The 21950-nt window shown below is 42.6% G+C and overlaps 1 protein-coding gene across 4 annotated transcripts in view; it reads right to left on the bottom strand.

Moving 5' to 3' along the window:
• grin1b (glutamate receptor, ionotropic, N-methyl D-aspartate 1b) overlaps positions 1-21950 on the bottom strand; it is a 70819-nt gene that overhangs the window by 12678 nt on the left and 36191 nt on the right. For 3 of the 4 annotated variants that reach the window (XM_044197408.1, XM_044197409.1, XM_044197411.1), the window contains 12 exons: positions 20286-20436; positions 19600-19686; positions 18489-18624; positions 17905-18032; positions 15450-15614; positions 12679-12797; positions 12044-12156; positions 11814-11962; positions 9396-9553; positions 9071-9232; positions 6996-7105; positions 6329-6474 (listed from right to left, as the gene is read on the bottom strand). In XM_044197408.1, the coding sequence (XP_044053343.1) occupies positions 6329-6474; positions 6996-7105; positions 9071-9232; positions 9396-9553; positions 11814-11962; positions 12044-12156; positions 12679-12797; positions 15450-15614; positions 17905-18032; positions 18489-18624; positions 19600-19686; positions 20286-20436 (1624 nt within the window). The remainder of the gene's footprint in view (positions 1-6328; positions 6475-6995; positions 7106-9070; positions 9233-9395; positions 9554-11813; positions 11963-12043; positions 12157-12678; positions 12798-15449; positions 15615-17904; positions 18033-18488; positions 18625-19599; positions 19687-20285; positions 20437-21950) is intronic. The other variant, XM_044197410.1, reaches the window with a different exon arrangement.

Genomic DNA, 21950 nt, shown 5'->3' with positions numbered 1-21950 from the left:
AGTTCTGTGTAGTACTGTGTAGCTCTGTGTAGTTCTGTGTAGTTCTGTGTAGTACTGTGTAGCTCTGTGTAGTACTGTGTAGTACTGTGTAGCTCTGTGTAGTTCTGTGTAGTTCTGTGTAGTACTGTGTAGCTCTGTGTAGTTCTGTGTAGTTCTGTGTAGTACTGTGTAGCTCTGTGTAGTACTGTGTAGTTCTGTGTAGTACTGTGTAGTACTGTGTAGTACTGTGTAGTACTGTGTAGCTCTGTGTAGTACTGTGTAGTTCTGTGTAGTACTGTGTAGTTCTGTGTAGTACTGTGTAGTACTGTGTAGTACTGTGTAGTTCTGTGTAGTTCTGTGTAGTACTGTGTAGCTCTGTGTAGTACTGTGTAGCTCTGTGTAGCTCTGTGTAGTTCTGTGTAGTTCTGTGTAGCTCTGTGTAGTTCTGTGTAGCTCTGTGTAGTACTGTGTAGTACTGTGTAGTTCTGTGTAGTTCTGTGTAGTACTGTGTAGCTCTGTGTAGTTCTGTGTAGCTCTGTGTAGCTCTGTGTAGTTCTGTGTAGTACTGTGTAGTACTGTGTAGTTCTGTGTAGTACTGTGTAGCTCTGTGTAGCTCTGTGTAGTTCTGTGTAGCTCTGTGTAGCTCTGTGTAGTTCTGTGTAGTTCTGTGTAGCTCTGTGTAGTTCTGTGTAGCTCTGTGTAGTACTGTGTAGCTCTGTGTAGTACTGTGTAGTTCTGTGTAGTTCTGTGTAGTTCTGTGTAGTACTGTGTAGCTCTGTGTAGCTCTGTGTAGTTCTGTGTAGCTCTGTGTAGTTCTGTGTAGTACTGTGTAGTACTGTGTAGTTCTGTGTAGCTCTGTGTAGCTCTGTGTAGCTCTGTGTAGTTCTGTGTAGTACTGTGTAGTTCTGTGTAGTTCTGTGTAGTTCTGTGTAGTACTGTGTAGCTCTGTGTAGCTCTGTGTAGTTCTGTGTAGCTCTGTGTAGTTCTGTGTAGTACTGTGTAGTACTGTGTAGTTCTGTGTAGTACTGTGTAGTTCTGTGTAGCTCTGTGTAGCTCTGTGTAGCTCTGTGTAGTTCTGTGCAGTACTGTGTAGCTCTGTGTAGTACTGTGTAGCTCTGTGTAGTACTGTGTAGTACTGTGTAGTTCTGTGTAGTACTGTGTAGTTCTGTGTAGTACTGTGTAGCTCTGTGTAGTTCTGTGTAGTTCTGTGTAGTACTGTGTAGCTCTGTGTAGTACTGTGTAGTACTGTGTAGCTCTGTGTAGTTCTGTGTAGTTCTGTGTAGTACTGTGTAGCTCTGTGTAGTTCTGTGTAGTTCTGTGTAGTACTGTGTAGCTCTGTGTAGTACTGTGTAGTTCTGTGTAGTACTGTGTAGTTCTGTGTAGTACTGTGTAGTTCTGTGTAGTACTGTGTAGTACTGTGTAGTACTGTGTAGCTCTGTGTAGTACTGTGTAGTTCTGTGTAGTACTGTGTAGTTCTGTGTAGTACTGTGTAGTACTGTGTAGTACTGTGTAGTTCTGTGTAGTTCTGTGTAGTACTGTGTAGTTCTGTGTAGTACTGTGTAGCTCTGTGTAGTACTGTGTAGCTCTGTGTAGCTCTGTGTAGTTCTGTGTAGTTCTGTGTAGTTCTGTGTAGTACTGTGTAGTACTGTGTAGCTCTGTGTAGTTCTGTGTAGTACTGTGTAGTTCTGTGTAGTTCTGTGTAGTACTGTGTAGTACTGTGTAGCTCTGTGTAGCTCTGTGTAGTTCTGTGTAGCTCTGTGTAGCTCTGTGTAGTTCTGTGTAGTACTGTGTAGCTCTGTGTAGTTCTGTGTAGCTCTGTGTAGTACTGTGTAGCTCTGTGTAGCTCTGTGTAGCTCTGTGTAGTACTGTGTAGTTCTGTGTAGTACTGTGTAGCTCTGTGTAGTTCTGTGTAGCTCTGTGTAGCTCTGTGTAGTTCTGTGTAGTACTGTGTAGCTCTGTGTAGTTCTGTGTAGCTCTGTGTAGTTCTGTGTAGTACTGTGTAGCTCTGTGTAGCTCTGTGTAGCTCTGTGTAGTACTGTGTAGTTCTGTGTAGTACTGTGTAGCTCTGTGTAGTACTGTGTAGCTCTGTGTAGCTTTGTGTCCAGCAGCTGTCTGTGTGTCTCTGTTTGTCCTCTGCGTGTCCCCAGAGCTGATCTCAGAGCAGACAACATTAAACTTTGATATGAAACACAGAAATGAATCTCTGTCGTGTTCTGCTCACTCGTCAGCAGATCTGAGATCAGAGACCACATTATGCAGAGAGCTGACGGTTGCACCAACCTCCAGTTAGAAATGTACAAATCTTATCCTTATAACTGAATCTTCACATGAGAACATACTGTATAACTACCACTACATACTTTATTATTCCCCTACAATACTAAAGCAGCAGAGGACAGTTGGATTGGTTTTGGTGATATTTTTATGTTTCATGCTTCGATTGCATGAATAACATTTTGTGTTACATGCTATTTATTGTTTGTTTCTATTATTTGTCTTTGTATCTACGTGTTGGATTGTTTTTCTTGTTTTGTGAATATTTGTACAAGGTTGCAATGTGTATGTAGTTCACAACAACATCAAACATGCTGTTGAAGTTGAAGTTCAGCCTTGGAGCCCTGGCTGTTGCCAGGACAGTGAGCAATTTCAGCGAGTCAGACAGACGTACTGTCGGCTACGCTGATACGAATGCTTGTAAATGCAGAAAATAGGAAGAATGTGTTTTTGTCTGTGATGCTTTTATGTTTTTTTCAGCGTTTTTGTCCTGAAGAAACAACATCTCATGTCAGCTCCACTTTTTATAGACAGAAAGACAAATGAACAATGAATTCAAATCCTCCGACTTCATTGTTTCGCTGCTGCTGAAAGAGAACCTGCTCCCTGTGGATGTTTCCTGGGTTAAAGAAGGTTAACAGCTAACGTATTAATGAATGAACGTATTAATAATGAAAACAATGGTAGAACGTGCAGCTGCTTGTCTGTAAGTGACCTGTGGGCTTCAGAGCAGAGTCATCAGATTTGTGTGGAGCAGAAGCCTCGCTGAGCTCTTTATTTCTGACATTTGTTGCGGTGACGACAGTAAATCAGCTGAGTGAACAGGAGGTTTGCGGAGGCAGCGGATGAATCCCTGAGGACGCTAACAGTCTGTAACTCTATGAGCGGTCTGGAAAAACGCCTCGTGTTGGTTTTCCCATCATGCATCAGTGAACAGTGCTCTGCGCTGTGGCGGTTCTGGATCGTTCTGACAGCCCTGAACCGCAATCTGAATAAAAACATGGATGCTGTGTGTCTGCAGGTTTCTGAGAGACTCTGTGGTGAAACCTGCTTCTGCATGACAGGACACAGTCTGATGCACTGATTAGAAGACAATGCTCTGACATCACTACACAGAGCTCGATTATTTTGTAAGTGCAGGCGTGTGAAGCTGCTGCACTGATCTTATTCTATATTTTAGATTTATTAATACATATTTTGCAACTATTATAGTAATCAAATAATTGTTTCAATCATTTTTCCATCAAAAACCAAATATTCTTTTGTTCCAGCTTCTCAGCTGTGAGCATTATCTTTGGGTTTTGGACAGAACCAGCTCTATGAGGGCGGGACCTTCGTTTATCAAGAAAATAAACAGCAGATGATTCGATAATGGAAAACCATTGTTTGTTGTAGTCCTGATGTTCATGTTCACTGTTGTGTTGAGCTGCAACTGTACTGTCTGGAGCTAATGTATTTTATTGTATGAATTAATACAGATTTGAGGATTTAAATGAATGTTACGGTACACAGACACGCGTTTAGTCAGTCCTATAAAGTTGATGTACTATTTTAATTTATTTAATCCAGAGCTGATAAATAAACCACGGCTGGCATCCGAGCAGTAGCCATTTCCTCTGACTCCATTCACGCCACAACTCAGGTTCTGTAAAAAATGGCCGTCCAAACAGGCGACAGACGCTCCGGACAGATCAGCAGATCAGCATGTTGGTGTGTCAAACTAAACTTAAACAAGATAAACTTTAGCCCTAATCCTTTAACCTTCAGCCTTCAGCCTTTAGCCTTTAGCTCGGTGCCTCCAGCTACAGTTATAGCAATATGAGCAGTAACGACAGGTTCACGGTGATAAACCCCCCTGAAAGTACAATAAAATAATGCGAACAAGAGAATGAGAGCAGAACAGAGCTGAGCAGGTTAGAATCACTGAAGGTTACAGTAGAGTACAGCTAGAGTAGAGTCAGAGTAGAGTTAGAGTACAGTACAGTAGAGTACAGCTAGAGTATAGCTACAGTAGAGTACAGCTAGAATAGAGTACAGCTAGAGTACAGCTAGAGTACGGTTAGAGTAGAGTTAGAGTACAGCTAGAGTACAGTCCAGTTGGAGTTCAGTTAGAGTCCAGTAGAGTACAGTACAGTAGAGTACAGCTAGAGTATAGCTAGAGTAGAGTACAGTTAGAGTAGAGTTAGAGTACAGTAGAGTACAGCTAGAATAGAGTACAGTTAGAGTAAAGTTAGAGTACAGTAGAGTACAGTTAGAGTAAAGTTAGAGTACAGCTAGAGTACAACTAGAGTAGAGTACAGTTAGAGTAAAGTTAGAGTACAGTAGAGTACAGTTAGAGTAAAGTTAGAGTACAGTAGAGTAGAGTAAATCTAGAGTAGAGTACAGCTAGAGTACAGCTAGAGTACAGCTAGAGTACGGTTAGAGTAGAGTTAGAGTACAGTAGAGTAAAGCTAGAGTAGAGTACAGCTAGAGTACAGTACAGTTAGAGTTAGAGTACAGCTTGAGTAGAGTACAGTACAGTAGAGTACAGTTAGAGTCCAGTAGAGTACAGTACAGTAGAGTACAGTTAGAGTTAGAGTACAGCTAGAGTAGAGTACAGTACAGTAGAGTACAGTTAGAGTCCAGTAGAGTACAGTACAGTAGAGTACAGTTAGAGTTAGAGTACAGCTAGAGTAGAGTACAGTAGAGTCCAGTAGAGTACAGTACAGTAGAGTACAGTTAGAGTAAAGTTAGAGTACAGTAGAGTAGAGTAAATCTAGAGTAGAGTACAGCTAGAGTACAGCTAGAGTACAGCTAGAGTACGGTTAGAGTAGAGTTAGAGTACAGCTAGAGTACAGTACAGTTAGAGTTAGAGTACAGCTAGAGAGTACGGTTAGAGTAGAGTTAGAGTACAGTAGAGTAGAGTAAATCTAGAGTAGAGTACAGCTAGAGTACAGCTAGAGTACAGCTAGAGTACGGTTAGAGTAGAGTTAGAGTACAGCTAGAGTACAGTACAGTTAGAGTTAGAGTACAGCTAGAGTACGGTTAGAGTAGAGTTAGAGTACAGTAGAGTAAAGCTAGAGTAGAGTACAGCTAGAGTACAGTACAGTTAGAGTTAGAGTACAGCTTGAGTAGAGTACAGTACAGTAGAGTACAGTTAGAGTAAAGTTAGAGTACAGTAGAGTACAGTTAGAGTAAAGTTAGAGTACAGTAGAGTAGAGTAAATCTAGAGTAGAGTACAGCTAGAGTACAGCTAGAGTACAGCTAGAGTACGGTTAGAGTAGAGTTAGAGTACAGTAGAGTAAAGCTAGAGTAGAGTACAGCTAGAGTACAGTACAGTTAGAGTTAGAGTACAGCTTGAGTAGAGTACAGTACAGTAGAGTACAGTTAGAGTCCAGTAGAGTACAGTACAGTAGAGTACAGTTAGAGTTAGAGTACAGCTAGAGTAGAGTACAGTACAGTAGAGTACAGTTAGAGTCCAGTAGAGTACAGTACAGTAGAGTACAGTTAGAGTTAGAGTACAGCTAGAGTAGAGTACAGTAGAGTCCAGTAGAGTACAGTACAGTAGAGTACAGTTAGAGTAAAGTTAGAGTACAGTAGAGTAGAGTAAATCTAGAGTAGAGTACAGCTAGAGTACAGCTAGAGTACAGCTAGAGTACGGTTAGAGTAGAGTTAGAGTACAGCTAGAGTACGGTTAGAGTAGAGTTAGAGTACAGTAGAGTAAAGCTAGAGTAGAGTACAGCTAGAGTACAGTACAGTTAGAGTTAGAGTACAGCTTGAGTAGAGTACAGTACAGTAGAGTACAGTTAGAGTCCAGTAGAGTACAGTACAGTAGAGTACAGTTAGAGTTAGAGTACAGCTTGAGTAGAGTACAGTACAGTAGAGTACAGTTAGAGTCCAGTAGAGTACAGTACAGTAGAGTACAGTTAGAGTTAGAGTACAGCTAGAGTAGAGTACAGTAGAGTCCAGTAGAGTACAGTACAGTAGAGTACAGTTAGAGTTAGAGTACAGTAGAGTACAGTAGAGTACAGTACAGTAGAGTACAGTTAGAGTTAGAGTATAGTAGAGTACAGTAGAGTCCAGCAGAGTCTGGTACCTGCAGGTTCTTCCTCCACACGTTCACAGCAGCGAAGGCGAGCTGCATCTGTTTCCTTCGAGCGTCTTTGTGTCGTTTGTAGGCGATCTCAATGAAGATGAGAAAGATCCCGGCGACGATGCCACCAGCAACCAGCATGAACACACCTGAGGAGAACAGGTGATGTCAGGTGAGGTGACAGGGTATCTGGACACTTTGACAAATCACATTTAATGCTTTTAAAGGCCTTTTTAAGACCTCAAAATGGAAACTTTAATAGCGTTTCCACAGCAGAACGATCACACATTAGAGCTGGGCGACATGTTTTAAATCAGCTGCGATATTGATATATCGCGATGTTTCCATATTGATATGTATCTCCATATAACAAACATATGCAAATCCAAACTTAAAATTCTAAAAATATAATAATCAAAATGCACTGAACTGTGTTCCGATGTTATACATTACATGAAACAAGAACAATTCACACGTCTAAAAAGTCATTTTGGCAGCTTTTAATTATAGTTTGCTTGAAATCTTTAATTAGGACGACAGAAATATGTCAAGATCATTTAAGACTTTTTAAGGATACCCTGTGTGAAGTCTAGAAGCTAACCATCATCTTAAATATTCATACAGAAGTCAAGGTTTTAGTCTCACACCAGTCTCTAGGTCTGTTTCCTACCTGCCATGTTCTCGAAGGTGAGGGTAGCGGGGGCGTTGCTCCTGGAGTCACACTCCTGGTATCGGACCCATGTCTTGTCCAGATCCTCCATGAAGCCGTTCTCATGAGAGCTGAGGAGAGACAATGAAACATACTGAGACATCAACACACACGACGAGTACAACCAAAATTATACCAGCGAGTCGGGTTAAATATGTAGCAGTGACGAGTCGGGTAAGAGCAAGATATCAGCAGGGTATCAGAAGGAAATACGAAAGGTATCAGAAAAGTATCCGTAGGGTATCAAGTAGGGTTATCAGAAGGCTATCAGAGGTGGCATCAGTAGGGTATCAGTACAGTATCACAAGGGTGTCAGTGGGGTATTAAAAACATATCGGATGGGTATCATTAGGGTTTCTGCGTATCAAAGGAGTATGAGTAGGGTATCAGCAGGGTAACAGAAGAGCAAATACCATTGTAAAGGGTAAAAGGATTCAAACTGTTTCACACGGGAAGCAGGTGTGTAACACTGTAAAATTCAATCAATAGGTTTATCCGAAACCAGCTAGCCCTAAATGCAACGAAGCTGTACATGCATGTAATGATTTTTTCACACATTTCATACTGTATCACAAGTTGGTTACAAGCTGGAAAACCAACACTTGCTTCACTGCAAACACTTTACAAACAAACACTCAAGGCACTGGACAAAAAGGCCGTCAAGTTCCCATCACTGTAACATCATTCAGAAGTATAATCTCCTGCCCTTTGACAGCTTTGTGTGTCTTGCTGATGCTAGTTGACAAAGTGATCCATGATCTGGCTCCTCCCCATTAAAAGAGTTCATATCAGATAATGGGAGGACAACTAGAACGACCAACAAGAGAGCTCTGGCTTAACAGTAGGTCTGGCTCTGGCTCCCCCCAGCCTGCATGTCGGGAGCAAGTGTCCTTGGGCAAGAAACTGAACCCCAAATTGCTCCCAAAGGCTGTTCCATCGTGTGTGTGAATGAGCACTTTTTTAAAGCGCTTTGAGAGGTCAGAAGACTAGAAAGGTGCTATATAAATGCAGTCCATTTACCATCTACTGAGCAGTAGATCAGCCTTTTCCATTAGAGCAAGAAACTTTTGGAGCTCAGTACCAAGTTATATAAGAGAGTGCTGCAGCTTTACTGATTTTAAATTCAAGATGAAAACATGGCTAAAATCAACCCAATCATGTACCCATCACACATAAATGCAAACACTTGATGTGTCTTAATGTTGTGAAATCTTGCTGTTGTTGTTGTATAGTGTACTGTCTTGTAATTGTGTTTTTACACTACAGTGTTAACTTTCTTAACAGAGATGTTATTCTCAGTTTCCTGCCCAGGACTACAGATGTAAATGAGCTTATAGATAACTCTGGTACAGCTAAGAAGCTGTGCACTGTCCCTGTCAAATAAACAAATAAATAATCTTTTATTTATTTGTTTATTTGACAGGGACAGGGGTATCGAAAGAGAATCAGTAAATTATCAATAGTTTATCAATAGGGTATCACAAGGGTATACATGGAGAATCGGTAGGGTATTGAAAGCTCCATAAGGTATTATAAGGGTATTAGTAGGGTACCAGCAAGGTATCAGTGGGGTACTAAAAGGGCATCAGAGGGGAAACAGTGGGGTAACAGCAGAGTATCAGTATAGCATCCGTTGCGTACCAGCCGGGTACTGTAAAAGTATCAGTGGGGTATCAAAAGGTACCAAAAGCTAATCAGTGGGGTACTGATATCCTTCTGACACATCAGTAGATATCAGAAGCTTATCAGCAGGGTATCAGAGGGAAAACAGTGGGGTATCTGAAGGGTGTCAGAAGGGGAATCGGTAGAGTATTGTTAGGGTAGCAGCATATCAAAAGGGTATCAGAAGTAGAGAATTAATAGAGGTAGGTAAGGTATTAGAAGGGTATCAGAGGAATATCTGTGGCATAGCAGTAGGGTCAGTCAGGTATTAGACAGGTATCAGAATGGCCTCAGCGGGGTATCATAGCGTATTAGCAAAGTACCCGTATGGTTCCTGTAGGGTATCTGTAGATCATCATTAGGGCGTTTTTTACCTGAGAATAGCCAAAGAAACATTCTGTTTCCACGGACTATCTTTCCTCATTCCAATCCCGAATCCGGAGCGGAAGAAAAGCTCTCCTGTTGTCACCAGATCGCACTTCTGCGATGCCTCGAACTCCAACACAGCACTGTCCCAGATGAAGGCATGAAGCTTACTACAGGAGGAGGGGGGGCAAGAAGACATTAGGTATGTGGGAGGTGGAGATCAGTAGATGCAGGTGGACCACACCAGTCTACAGTACGACAGATATTATCACATCACATCTCTGAGGCACAACCAACTATTTTTTCCGGTAGCTAACTGTATAAAGAGCCTACTTGTCTCTGACGGCCTGGATGGCCTCAGCAGCGCTCTCATAGTTGTGTTTCTCCATGTGCCGGTACATGGTGCTCAGCTCCACCTGCCGTCTGAAGTAGATATCCACCGAACTCTGCTTCACTGTGGCGTAGATGAACTTATCTGATGGGTTACGCAGCTAAAACATAAGTACAGCACAGAACACAGGGTCAGAAATATTCACTGTCAGAGATTAATGTCTCCTGTGGGCTACTGTAGGAGATTTGTTGTTGTGTGTTACTGGATGATTGCTCCTGATGCATTCTGGGTGAGTAAAATGGAACAAATGGGACAATCAAAAACATGAAGCAACAGAAATAATAATAATAATTTTAAAGTCGACTCTGAGTCACCTGTTTAGACACAATATTTTACTTTTAGGGTTGCATTTGACTTCTGCATCTTATTTTGTCTTGTGCTTGTGTTCCTGCTGTAGATATTTTTTGTTTTTATGAATGCTCAACATTATTACGTTTTTTTCCTCTGAGGAAAAGATTTAAAAGGGAGGAAAAATTATTCCTGCATAAATAAAGTATTTAAAAACAACAACAACAACAATAATAATAAAAATAATAATAATATATAATATAATATAATATAGCCACAAGTGGCAATTCCGTGGTTCAAGCCAACACAGACCGTTAGATGTTTAAAGCTTTTGATCTGGACCAAACGTGGCCTAGATGTGACAAAAGCAGTGAAATCTCCCTTTTTGCATTTTCACAAATAGAAGAAGAAAACAAACTATTTCTGATTCATTGGTCAATATCTTTTAAACTAAATAAGATATTAACAAGCTTTATACAACTTTTGATAAGCTTTGTCCAATGATGATCCACCGAAAATTTGGTACCAATCGGACCTGCGGTTTAGGAGGAGATGTCAAAAATGTGTTTTTCAAAAATTCAATTTGAAAATGGAAAATCTAGTTAAGCGGACTTTAGTGGTCCAAGAAGCGTTTTTGTAGAGCACCTTGAGCTGGACATGTGAGAGAAATTTCATGTCTTTTGGACGTACAGTGTGAGGGACGTGGCCTGTTCAAAACTGCATTTTGGGCCTTAATTACAGCGCCACCATGTGGCCGATTGGGCTCATATTTCTGTGGAAGCACATGCACGTCATTTCTAGTTACTGGGCCAAGTTTCCTGTTTCTAGCTCATTCCAGCTCACGGGAATTTGAGCCGAAGCGGCAGACAACAAATAATAATAATGGAACGGTACAAACATAAAAGGGTTTCGGCCCCTATATATATTATATATAGTATAATAGTAGTAATAATGTGTCACTCTGTTGTCCGTTTCCATCACAGCTATGTAGTTCTGTGATTTTGAGACAATATGTTTGTACAACTATAAAAACTGATGTGCTGTTATTTATCCTGCGTTGCTCTGTTTACAACGACAATTTGAATAATTCGAATCATCTACGTTTAGGAAGCAGCTGTAGTAGAAATAGCTGAAACCACTAAGCAGAAACAGTTTCAACAACTAATTTCTCCTCTGCTGTTACTGTCTCCTGTGGTGTACCTCAGGGCTCCATCTTCTGCCCTATTTTATTTTCATTATATATGCTTCCACTGCGCTCTGTGTTATTTAATATCGCTTTATTACATCGCAACGCTGATGACACCCAGCTCTACTTCCCCTTGAAACTGAGTGAAACACACAAAACGTTCGGTCTCTCTTAAGTTGTCTTGAGGATGTGAAATGTTGAATCAATAGCCAATATAAAACCTTCTCTGGAGACTGTGTTACATGGTTTTATTACCTCACGTGTTAACTACTGCAGCTTTCTTTATATGGGAGTCAGTCAGTCTTCCCTTAAAGCAGTGAGACTCCTTACTGGTACCAAGAAGACAGACCGCATGTCCCTGGTACTGGTGTACTGGACTCTCTTCACTGGTTACCAGTGAAACAGAATAGATTTTAAGATTCTTTTATTTGTTTTTAGCTTTTAGCTCAGAGTTTGGCAACAGACTACATCTCTGATCTCCTCAGTCAACACTCTACATCAGACCAGTTACTCCTCATCCCACGTTCCCAGTCAAAATCCAAAGGTGACCCAGCTTTTTCCATTGCTGCTCTCAGACTGTGGACCAGTTTACCTTCACTGTCAGATCTTCCTCATGTATCACCACGTTTAAATCCCGGCTAAAGACCTTTACACACCTGTGTTTGAGTCTCCTTAACTACCAATAGAACCATAAAACTGTTAGAATTTAATCTGTTACAGCTATTTATCTATTTATTTGTGTTTTAATTACCTATAAATAAATTTGACTTGACCTGACTAATGTGGTAACAGTGGAGATGTAAAAGATGGAGTAGACGAATGAAATTAAAATAATACAAGTTGATATTTTTAAATAGACTAGAATAGAGCTTTGACAGTGTCTCACCCTGGGGTCATTGATGCCAGTGATGCGCTCCTCAGGCCGGTCCAACACAAGGAAGGCTGCCAGGTTGGCAGTATATGATGCTACAATGATCATAGCGAAACCTGCCCACACCATACCCAGAATCCTCGCTGAGAAACTCCTGGGAGCTCCTACAGAGACAGACCACAGACAGGTGTTGTTACTGTGTAGTCAGTAGGACTGTGGGACAGTCAGCTTAGAGGACGACCAACCTTCTCCTATCCCAGAGTTCAGCAGTACTCCCCATGAGAACCACATGGCGGAGGACAGGGTGAGGGCGTCTTCTTCTTCTTCTTCACTGTTCACTTTAAACCTTCCAAACGGGCTGCAGAGGCACACAGGTGCATTTTATTATACAACATTATATGCTATTGTGTTGTACTGTATTGTATTAAAGGGCAGGGCCACAATTGTTGATTGTTGTTGTTTATCTTCAAACAATACTGACAGTCCTGTTTCTGGTTGCTGTAATTGTGCAGAGAGATCACTTCTTAAAGAAATTTCAATGTAAGTGATGGAGGACAAACTCCACAGTCCTCGTTCTGTGTAAAAATGCGTTCTTACGTTAAGCTGAGGCTAATATGAGGCTTCAACGGTCTGAGTTATACAAATTAAGTGGGTATCTTCGAAAGTGCCAAATTCCCTCTTTGTGTTATTGTCCCTCAGCAAGGAAACACAATTTCACAGTAACTTTGGAGGACACCCACTTGATTTGACAGACTGTTCAAGTCAAATTAGTTTCTGCTGAATTAAAGAATATATTTTTACACAGTATTGTAACATACTGTATTACATTGTACTGTGTAGTATCGTGTCGTCGCTGTATGATCTTGTGTCATGTGGTTACCTGAACCGGTCTAATAGGTAAAGCATCACTGCCACCACGTGGACCGACAGACCGACTAACAGCCACAGTGTGCTCTGGAACGGCTGCATGAATGAATCCAGAGTGCTGCGAGGGATTTCCTAAACACACACACAGTTTGAACACAAACACATCATCATCATCATCATCATCATCATGTACAACACTAATGAGCTGAGCGGATCAGGATGCATCAGCTGTGGCTGAGCCTTAAAATGCTTTTTGCATCACTAATCCACTTTTTTAATTAAGTTAGAGTCACTTTTTTAAATTATCAGTTGGTTGTGGTCCCAGTTCCAGGAGAAATCCAGTAACGCTGCCCTGTAGACCGAAAAACGTTAATCAAAAATCTCTTAAATAAACATAACCCCCCCCCAAAACCCCGAAACTGTGCAGACTTTACAGCCTTCACCCACTGATCTAAGATCTGTCAATGAAAGCAGTGTTAGTGTATGTTGGTGAGAGGTACAGCAGAGTGAGTATCTGTGGCTGAAGAATAGCTGCTCACTGCTCCAGTCAGAGGGAATTTATCCTTTTCATTTGATCCAGAATAACAGTGGAGCTTCAAAAACACCATGAAGTCCTGATCAGCGGAGGCTCCAGATCTGACCCTGGATCAGACGTGTTGAGGTGGTGCGACGCCGCCAGAGGGTGGATGGAAACTATCGACCTGCTTCCTGCTGCTGCTGTGGAGCCGATCGCTGGCTGTGAACTGGGTCAGTCTGACCTAAAATATCCCAAAATATCCTTCAGAGCAGCATGACAGACTGAACCCACTGTGAAGCTGTGAGGAGGTGCAGACGGTCACATCAGGTCTGTTAACTCCATCGCACTGAGAATAATGGACTCTTTCTCCTCGCTGTGCACCAAACTGTGTTTTAAACCTTCCATTGGAGGAAGTTATCTGTACCTGTAACCTGATCCTTCTCAGAACCTGAACTTTAAGGAACTTGTGAGTCGATGATTCACACTGAGTCACTTCATTCGTCTTGTGTGGATCAGATATGTGATCTCTCATCAGTTCAGTCTAAATGCATCTAAGAAGCATTCAAATCATTCAAACCGCCTCTGGAGGAGGTTTGAGACTCATTCATGCATCCGTCTCTCGAAGACACATCTGTAATCTTTCCTCCTCCCACAGCGTAACTGTGTCAGTCAGCAGTGTGTGGAAACATCCACATCTTAATATCTTGATACCTCCACAGTCTGTCTCCTCTGTCCATGCAACAGCAGCAGCTAAAGTTTCACAAAAACACTCTGAAATGACTCCGTTTGTTCTCGTTAAAGCAACAAGCCATTTCTACACATACGATCAAATCCAATCTGATCCCTGATCAGTTCAACCACCGAATGATCTGTCTGAAACGGCCTCCTCTCTACAAACAATACTGAGGCCTGAACATCTTTGTCATCTTTAAAGGACTGGTTGTCCTGCTCCACACAGAAGCAGCAGTAAAATGGTGCTTGATGATGTTGTGTTTGTTGTGATGTGACGTCACATCTGATTGACCAATCACGATAGACAGCACGGCCTCAACCCACTGAAAGTACCTGAAAGAGGATTTAGTGTCACCTCCTGAGCTGAGCCCGAAGAGACGAGAACAGTGGAAATGCTATGACATTTACAGCAGTGTGAAAAAGTGTTTGCCCCCTTCCTGATTTCTTATTTTTTTGCATGTTTGTCACACTTAAATGTTTCAGATCATCAAACTAATTTAAATATTAGTCAAAGATAACACAAGTAAACACAAAATGCAGTTTTTAAATGAAGATTGTTATTATTAAGGGAAAACAAAATGCAAACCTACATGGCCCTGTGTGAAAAAGTGATTGCCCCCTAAACCTAATAACTGGTTGCTCCACCCTTAGCAGCAACAACTGCAGTCAAGCGTTTGCGATAACTTGCAGTGAGTCTTTCACAGCGCTGTGGAGGAGTTTCGGCCCACTCATCTTTGCAGAATTGTTGTAATTCAGCCACATTGGAGGGTTTTCGAGCATGAACTGCCTTTTTAAGGTCACGCCACAGCATCTCAATAGGATTCAGGTCAGGACTTTGACTAGGCCACTAGATCGTTCCTCTCTGAATGACAGGAACGATCCAGATCCAAATACTGTCCATAGCCGGGCACTTTGATGCCGGTAGACAGAGGTATACGCCATTTTGAGGTTAACTCCGAGACAAAGTCTGGGAACATGGGCAGGCGGTGTTTGACCATTGTCAGCTCAGGGGGAAGGAAAAATCCAGCGAACCGCGACGGTTTCTGGAGAGGGCCACTCCACCTCCAGTGAGAAAAAGGGTGTATCGTCCTGGCCAACTGACGCAGTAGCGGCAGTGTACTGGCCCGACAATAAAGCCACTTGTTCGTCCTCCGATAAAGCACGCACGTCCAAGCCGATGTCCGGCACGTCATCGTCATCATGGTGAGTGGCCAGCTCAAGCTGCGGCTGGCTAGCACCCTCCGACTCGGCTAACCCCTCAACATACTCCATGTGGTCAGCCCAGTTACCAGCGGGGACTTCGCCGTCGGACTCTGATGAGTAAGAGCGTAAGAACTGGGGGGGTGACTGTGATGACCAATGTATTTATGTGCAGGCGGGGCCTCACATACGTCACCACAGGTCATCTGCCTTGAAGGCGTGAATAGAGGCATCTTCAGTCAGGCCACGCGGGGCGTGATATCCCACACTACAGGTGTGGTCGACTGAAAGGGAACTGAAGCAGAACCAGAGACAGAGAAGAAGAGTCGGCTCACCTTCTTGACGAGAATGGTGAGCCCCTGGTATTTGAAGGGTTTGGAGAACTCGATGTACTGAGCGCGCTCGTTGTTGATGGTGAGGGGAGCGACGATCATGTCGGCCAGACCTCCCAACAGCTCCCCCATCATCCCGTTCCACTCCTTCTTATTACTGTTGTTCACCTGCAGGAGGAGAGAGGAGGTCACAGAAGCCTGATATCACCGCAGCATAAACACATGAACCTCCAGCGTCCTGCGCAACACTGACTTCAGTGTCATGAAGGTGTTGAAGTAGGAGGGGGCAATAATGGATTGTGCATATATCACAATATCAATATATTTGGTAATACAGTACATTTTCATCCAGTGAATTAAATACCTGATTCATTCATTCATTAAAGTCATCACCATTTGCTTTGCAACATTGCCCACAAAGAACGTGGAGTGCATCTGAAGTGGAATCAATCAGATTTATGAAGGAACAATAACTGATCAGGATGCAGATTTATCCACACAGCAAATCAACAGTGACGAATATGACAGACAGACGTTTGACAAAAAATAATCGAGTAAAAATGTCAAATGCAAAATATGAAGAGAACTTTCTTGCTGCAGTTGAAGTTCATTGTCACTTTTGACCGTTTCACAACAGAAACTATTCATACATGGAACTGAAATTCAGCTTGGTTTGTTTTGTTAGTTGTTTCTGAACATTAAATCTGTTCACAGTGTTGGGGAACGAACACTAACACAGCCAGAGACATTAAAGAGATTCAGTGTTTGACAGCTGATAATTCATGTCTTCTTATTGTAACGACCAGTCTGCTTTTAGAAGCAAGTACTGATACACTGATCGTTCATCTGTGAGTGATTTGATTTCATCAACAAAGTATAAATCTGTAAAGAGAGACAGAAGAAAGCAGCAGGAGGAGGAGGAGGAGGAGGAGGAAGCATTAGAGACAGACAGCAGACAGACTGGAGGGAATATAAAAGGAGGAGAGGAGGTGATGGAGGAGCTGCGAGGAGAGAGCGTAGCTAACAGAGCAGCAGAGAGAGCGATGACTAAACGTCTCTCAGCCTCAACAAGGTCACAGTCAGGGACAGAGCGGTGGTTGTCATGGCAACACGCCTCGGCGACGTGCTGGTGTTGAATCAGTAAACAGGTCAGAGCGAGAGAGTCCCAGCGACATCATCAGGAGCCAAGTTTCAACCAACTTTCCAGAAAAAGCATCAAAAGAAAATGGGAATGATGTTTGTTTCCATCCCCGACTGAATATGAGAGCCGTCCATACTGCTGTTTGGTTTATTTTGGCGAGATATGCAGCTTCATCAACAGGAACATGATGTCGTATCTTGTGGTCAGCGGGGAGGAAGTGAATGTTTACGACATAATTCAGCTGCTGCTGAATCCAAACCTGCTGTCACTGTTTTTATTGTTGAGCTCAAACACTCTGGCACCACGATCAAAGACCTGAAGAACAAAAAAGCTAAAAAGACTTTCAATATTTTAAATGAGTTTAATGTAATCTTTAAAACGAACATTAATTAATGCGCTCCTCTGGCCATGCTGCCTTTAAAGCATCGCAGAAGAAGAGGACGCAGTCAGTAAAAGAGCTGCAGTCGAAGCTCAGACGATGGAAAACCACGTGGGAAACAAAAACATATTATATTTATTTTTTAATGATGAAACTGGTGCTTTCCATACTTTATTATTAATGCACTAACCATGTAATCACATCTAAAATGTATATTTGGTCGCCTTTAAAACGGCTCAAATCACGTATCAAGTTAAAAATCAGTTATTACCTTTCAGTTAAAGGGGGGATTTTATGGAACAGCTGTAGTGAGGAACTGAAAACACGTAGCACATTTAGTACGTTTAAAGCAATGTTTAAAAATAATACATTGAACAAAAAGAACAGTGAACGATCAGAAGCCACACCGGCATCAGTTTGATCAAACAGGATGTGTGTCGACAGTCAGCCGCAGCTTCAGCCTTTTTCAGACTGCAGGGATCTTTACGTCACGTTGTTGTGTTGCTTTAAATAGTTTCTTGCCTTAGTGTCTCTATTACTGATTCCAGACCAAAATCATTTTTAAATTTCAACATTTAGTTTCCCTGACAGACCTGATACTTTATGATCAATGTTGTTTATTTCCATCTTTACTAAAAAGAGCTGTGCTTTACTGTCTTTTCTCTGACTGATGTTCAGTTCTCGTGCTTTTTAGGAGAATATTAATTGTAAATACCAACATAGATTAAATTATGTTTAATAGTAAACATGTGGGGGAGCATGCAGGTCTTCCTCTCAGGCTGCAAACAGCCACAACAACCTGCATGCTGCCTGAGAGGCAAAACCCAGGGTGAAAAATATGTGTTTAGAGAGATTTTAGTGATGAAATCAACCTGAAACAGGAAATGTGAACACACACACACACACACACACACACACACACACACAGAAACACTTACTCGCTCCTGCGTGCCAAATTTCCCATCAGCCACCAGGTGAACCTCGTAGGTGAAGTTCATGCTCATCGCCAGCTTGATGAGCAGGTCGATGCAGAAACCATAGCAACACTGAGGGACGGTGGGCTGACCTGCAGACACACACACACACACACACACACACACACACAAAGTGTGTAACTGTACAGAAGTGGTGTGTACGTCTTGTCTTTGTATTTCTGTGAGGACCAGTTTGGGGGTGAGGACCTCACTTCTTCAGACTAAAACGTTAAAGGTCCTGAAAACTTACTGGATTATTTCACACGAGAGAGAGATTTCTGTGGGCGGGCTTCCATTAGAAAAAGGTGATGTCACCTATTTCCATGCGCCAATCATCAAAGTCAGTCAAATCTGATCAAACCACACCCACACAGAGTGTTAAACTCTTCATCAATAATAACTACAGATGTTTGTTTACCAACTTTAGTTTATTTTTTCATCCATATTTAATGTTATAATAAAGTTATTAGTGTAGTCAGGGGCTACAATTAGGGAGTACATGTCCTCATAAGTATAGACAGTTCAAATGTGTGTGTGTGTGTGTGTACCTGGGATGGTCCCGTTGGGTCCGGTACAGATCACCTTCTTGATTAAGACGCCGTTGACGGTGTACTCCTCTTTACACGTCCCGTCAGTCTTTGTTGGCTTCACGTAAACAAACGGCTCCTGATGGATCGTCACAATCTGAACACACACACACACACACACACACACACACACACACACACACACACACACACACACACACACACACGTGTAGCAGCAGCAGTAACTATAACGGTAAGTTCAGCAAATTTTCACCTTTCACTGTTTGCAGATATCTGACCGTTTGTGCAGTCTGTGTTTACAGACGTTAGCTGTTAGCTAGCTACTGACAGCGTTTCTGTGTGTTTGTCTCTGAACTCCAGCCCTCTCTGTTTCCTCTCCTCTCTGTACGTTCTGTATGTTGTTTTACATGTTGGTGTTTAATGTCTTAATGTTGTGTTCTGCGAAGGTTTAGTCAAAGATAAATTTAAGTTATTGTTATAGTTATAGTTGCTGTTGAGTCTTGTGGTGTTCCCCAAGGTTCAGTCCTGGGTCCTCTTCTGTTTGCCTTGTATATGCCCCCCCTTTGGACAGATAATAAGACACGTGTCCTATCTGCACACATGATGTTCAGTTATACATCTCATTTAAGCCTTGAAATGCAACTAAACTTCCAATTTCTTATTTCTGCTCCCCCCAGTCTTGTCTCAAAGGTAACAGAAGGTCTCGGTTCTCTTTCCTTTTCTGTTAAATCCTCCATACGAAGTCCAGGTGTCAGTATGGACCAGGTTCTGACTCTGGACCAACATGTCAACAGTTTGATTCGTTCCTGTTTTTTCCAGCTGAGAAACTAAACTCAGGCCTTCACCTGCCTCCGCAGAACAAACCTGGATCGTTTGGTCCATAATGCTGCTGCAGAGCTTTAGGCCAGGTCCTGCAAAAGGTCTCATGTGACACAGGTCTTGATTTCTCTCAGAGTCCAGTTCCAGGTTCTTGTGAGTGCAGTCATAAAACTCAGAGATAAACCCACTCACATGTTTGCGTTGATATGGAATTGTGCTGCCTGCCTGAAATTCACTGAACACACCTTTACAGGTGTTTTAGTAGAAACATTAAGAGTCGTAGCAGCAGTACCTTCAGTTTAGTCGACATCTGGTATCCAACTGGTTTCTCTGTCTCTCCTCCAGGCCAGATGATCTTCCTCTGAGGGTTCATCACAACCTGAAACACACACAGGATGTTAAGATGTTCCAGGCAGGTCTCACTGTGACAAGCCGACTAAATGACAGCATCAATACTGCATCTGCACATTAATAGTTAAAAAGGCAGGAGACTAAGATGATGTCCTCTGCTGGCTGAAGATGCTGCAGAACAAACCGAACCACTGAGTGATGCTTCAGTGAGTCGCTAACATAAAGCAGTTGTTGTTGTGAGAGACAGATTAAAAACAGAACAGCCCAAATCTGAGCAGCAGAGGTGGAGATATCCTGACTTTCAGTCCAGAAACCATGGATCCTACATTTCCCATAATGCAGCTGGATAGTGTTTCTAATTAGAGCCTCCCAGCCGGATGAACAGCCACTGTTTTCTAACTGTTTTCACAGACTAACCAGGACAGACCAGCACCAGGAAACTGCTATTTATGGGGCACATCAGTGGAATTACCCCTCAAACCAGCTGTGACCAGGTGTGTGACCAGGTGAAACCAGGTGTGTGACCAGGTGTGTAACCAGGTGTGTGACCAGGTGAAACCAGGTGTGTGACCAGGTGTGTAACCAGGTGTGTAACCACGTGAAACCAGGTGTGTAACTACACTGTACCTGTGATCCGTTGAAGACTCCGACCTGGACAAGGCGACCTGGTTTCTGTTGGTAGTTCAGGATGCTGTAGGTGGCGAAGCGTCTGTCGCCGTCATCGTTAAACTCGATCCGTCCCGTCAGGCCATCGGGGTACTTGGATGACATCAGCACCCTGAGGAGCCAATCAGAGAGCAGCAGAGTCAGGGTCAGCTCAGTGTAAATCTGGCTTTGTTTCTGAATTTAAAGACGAGGATACGCGACTCGAAGTACCAACAGGTCACGTGATGCTGCTGCTGTGGGACTGTAGAGACACTGAGACTGTCTGTGAAACTGGACCACATAAATAAAACTGATTTAATTGGACTTGATGGTCTATATAGGTCACAGAGAGGAGAGGAGGAGTGACAGAGAGGTTTATTATCCCAGTTGTGTCAGACTAACTTGAAGCTGAATCCAGATCGCATCAGTGAAGCGTCTCTGACTCTGAAACGAGTCCGTCGTGAGGATCAGAAGCAGTCTCAGAAACCCAAACTGGATAAACTGGTGAAGCACAGCCGTCACGCAACGTTTGGTTCCACAAAACTCTGTGGAGATACGAGGATTTCACTGGACAGCAGTGAGTCTTCTCAGTCCTACAAACCCAGTCCTGTGAGGTCAGAGCCTGGGGGCGTGAACCGATGCTGGTCCAACACTCTGAATTGAACTGAAAAAATTAGCGTAGCATTGTAGCATTTCATGAGAAACTCAGAGGATCCAATAAAATAATAATCAGATAGTTTGTGTCCCTGTCCCTTCGCGCTTCTCTTCCTGTAAAATGTTAAATATTACTGATGACTCATCCTTCACCACGGGGTTGATACAGAACATTATCCAATGTGATTTGATCCGAACACCTAACCCCCCCTCCCATCATATAAACCTGCACTTGACCTCATTAGCTTGTGGGTCATAGCGGCTAGCAGAGCGACAGGTATGGATCAACCTGAGCTGCTGGCCCCTCTTAACCCCCGTCCCTCCCCCTCTCTGTGCAGTGCGTCCTCTGCTCAAATATCACATCAGCGCCGCAAGATTTGTTCATTTCCATTTTTCACTGTACATTTTTCAGAATGTTTCACCACATAAAAAAATTGACATTAACTACATTTTTAACGGAACAAATCCACCGAAATGAGCAATGAACATTATCAACCCTATTAATTATGCAGTAAGACTGGTGATGACGCCTCCTGGTTGTCTGTTGTCATAGTAATGCAACACGCCCAGTTACAATAAATCTCATTACCACTAACTAATTGCCATATAGTGAACCTGGGGCTTTTGGGGACGCGGGGCAGAAGCCCACTTTGCCTGGTCTGAGATCCACGTGTTTGGATATCAGTTGGCAAAAACTTGATTTATATTTCCAAAAGAATTGCCTGTTCGTGTCCTTTGTTGCATGTCACCTCTCTACTTCTACTGAATCAAAATACTTAAAAACAAAAGCCTAAACAGACCAAACAGCTCACTAAGCCACAAGCAATCACATCAAATCCCTCTAGAGATTATACTCAGCACGCATTTTTCATTTAACCCAGAAATACGTGACCTTACAGATGCTCCACGTGCTGTTTCACTGGCAGATTAACTGTTTTTACAAGAAGAAGAAGACACTGGCTGAGTTTAAATCTGTCCTGTAGTTACATCATC

Source organism: Siniperca chuatsi, linkage group LG5, assembly GCF_020085105.1.
Source record: "Siniperca chuatsi isolate FFG_IHB_CAS linkage group LG5, ASM2008510v1, whole genome shotgun sequence".
In the NCBI taxonomy this organism is placed as follows: domain Eukaryota; kingdom Metazoa; phylum Chordata; class Actinopteri; order Centrarchiformes; family Sinipercidae; genus Siniperca; species Siniperca chuatsi.
This window is presented reverse-complemented; position numbering and strand designations above follow the sequence as displayed.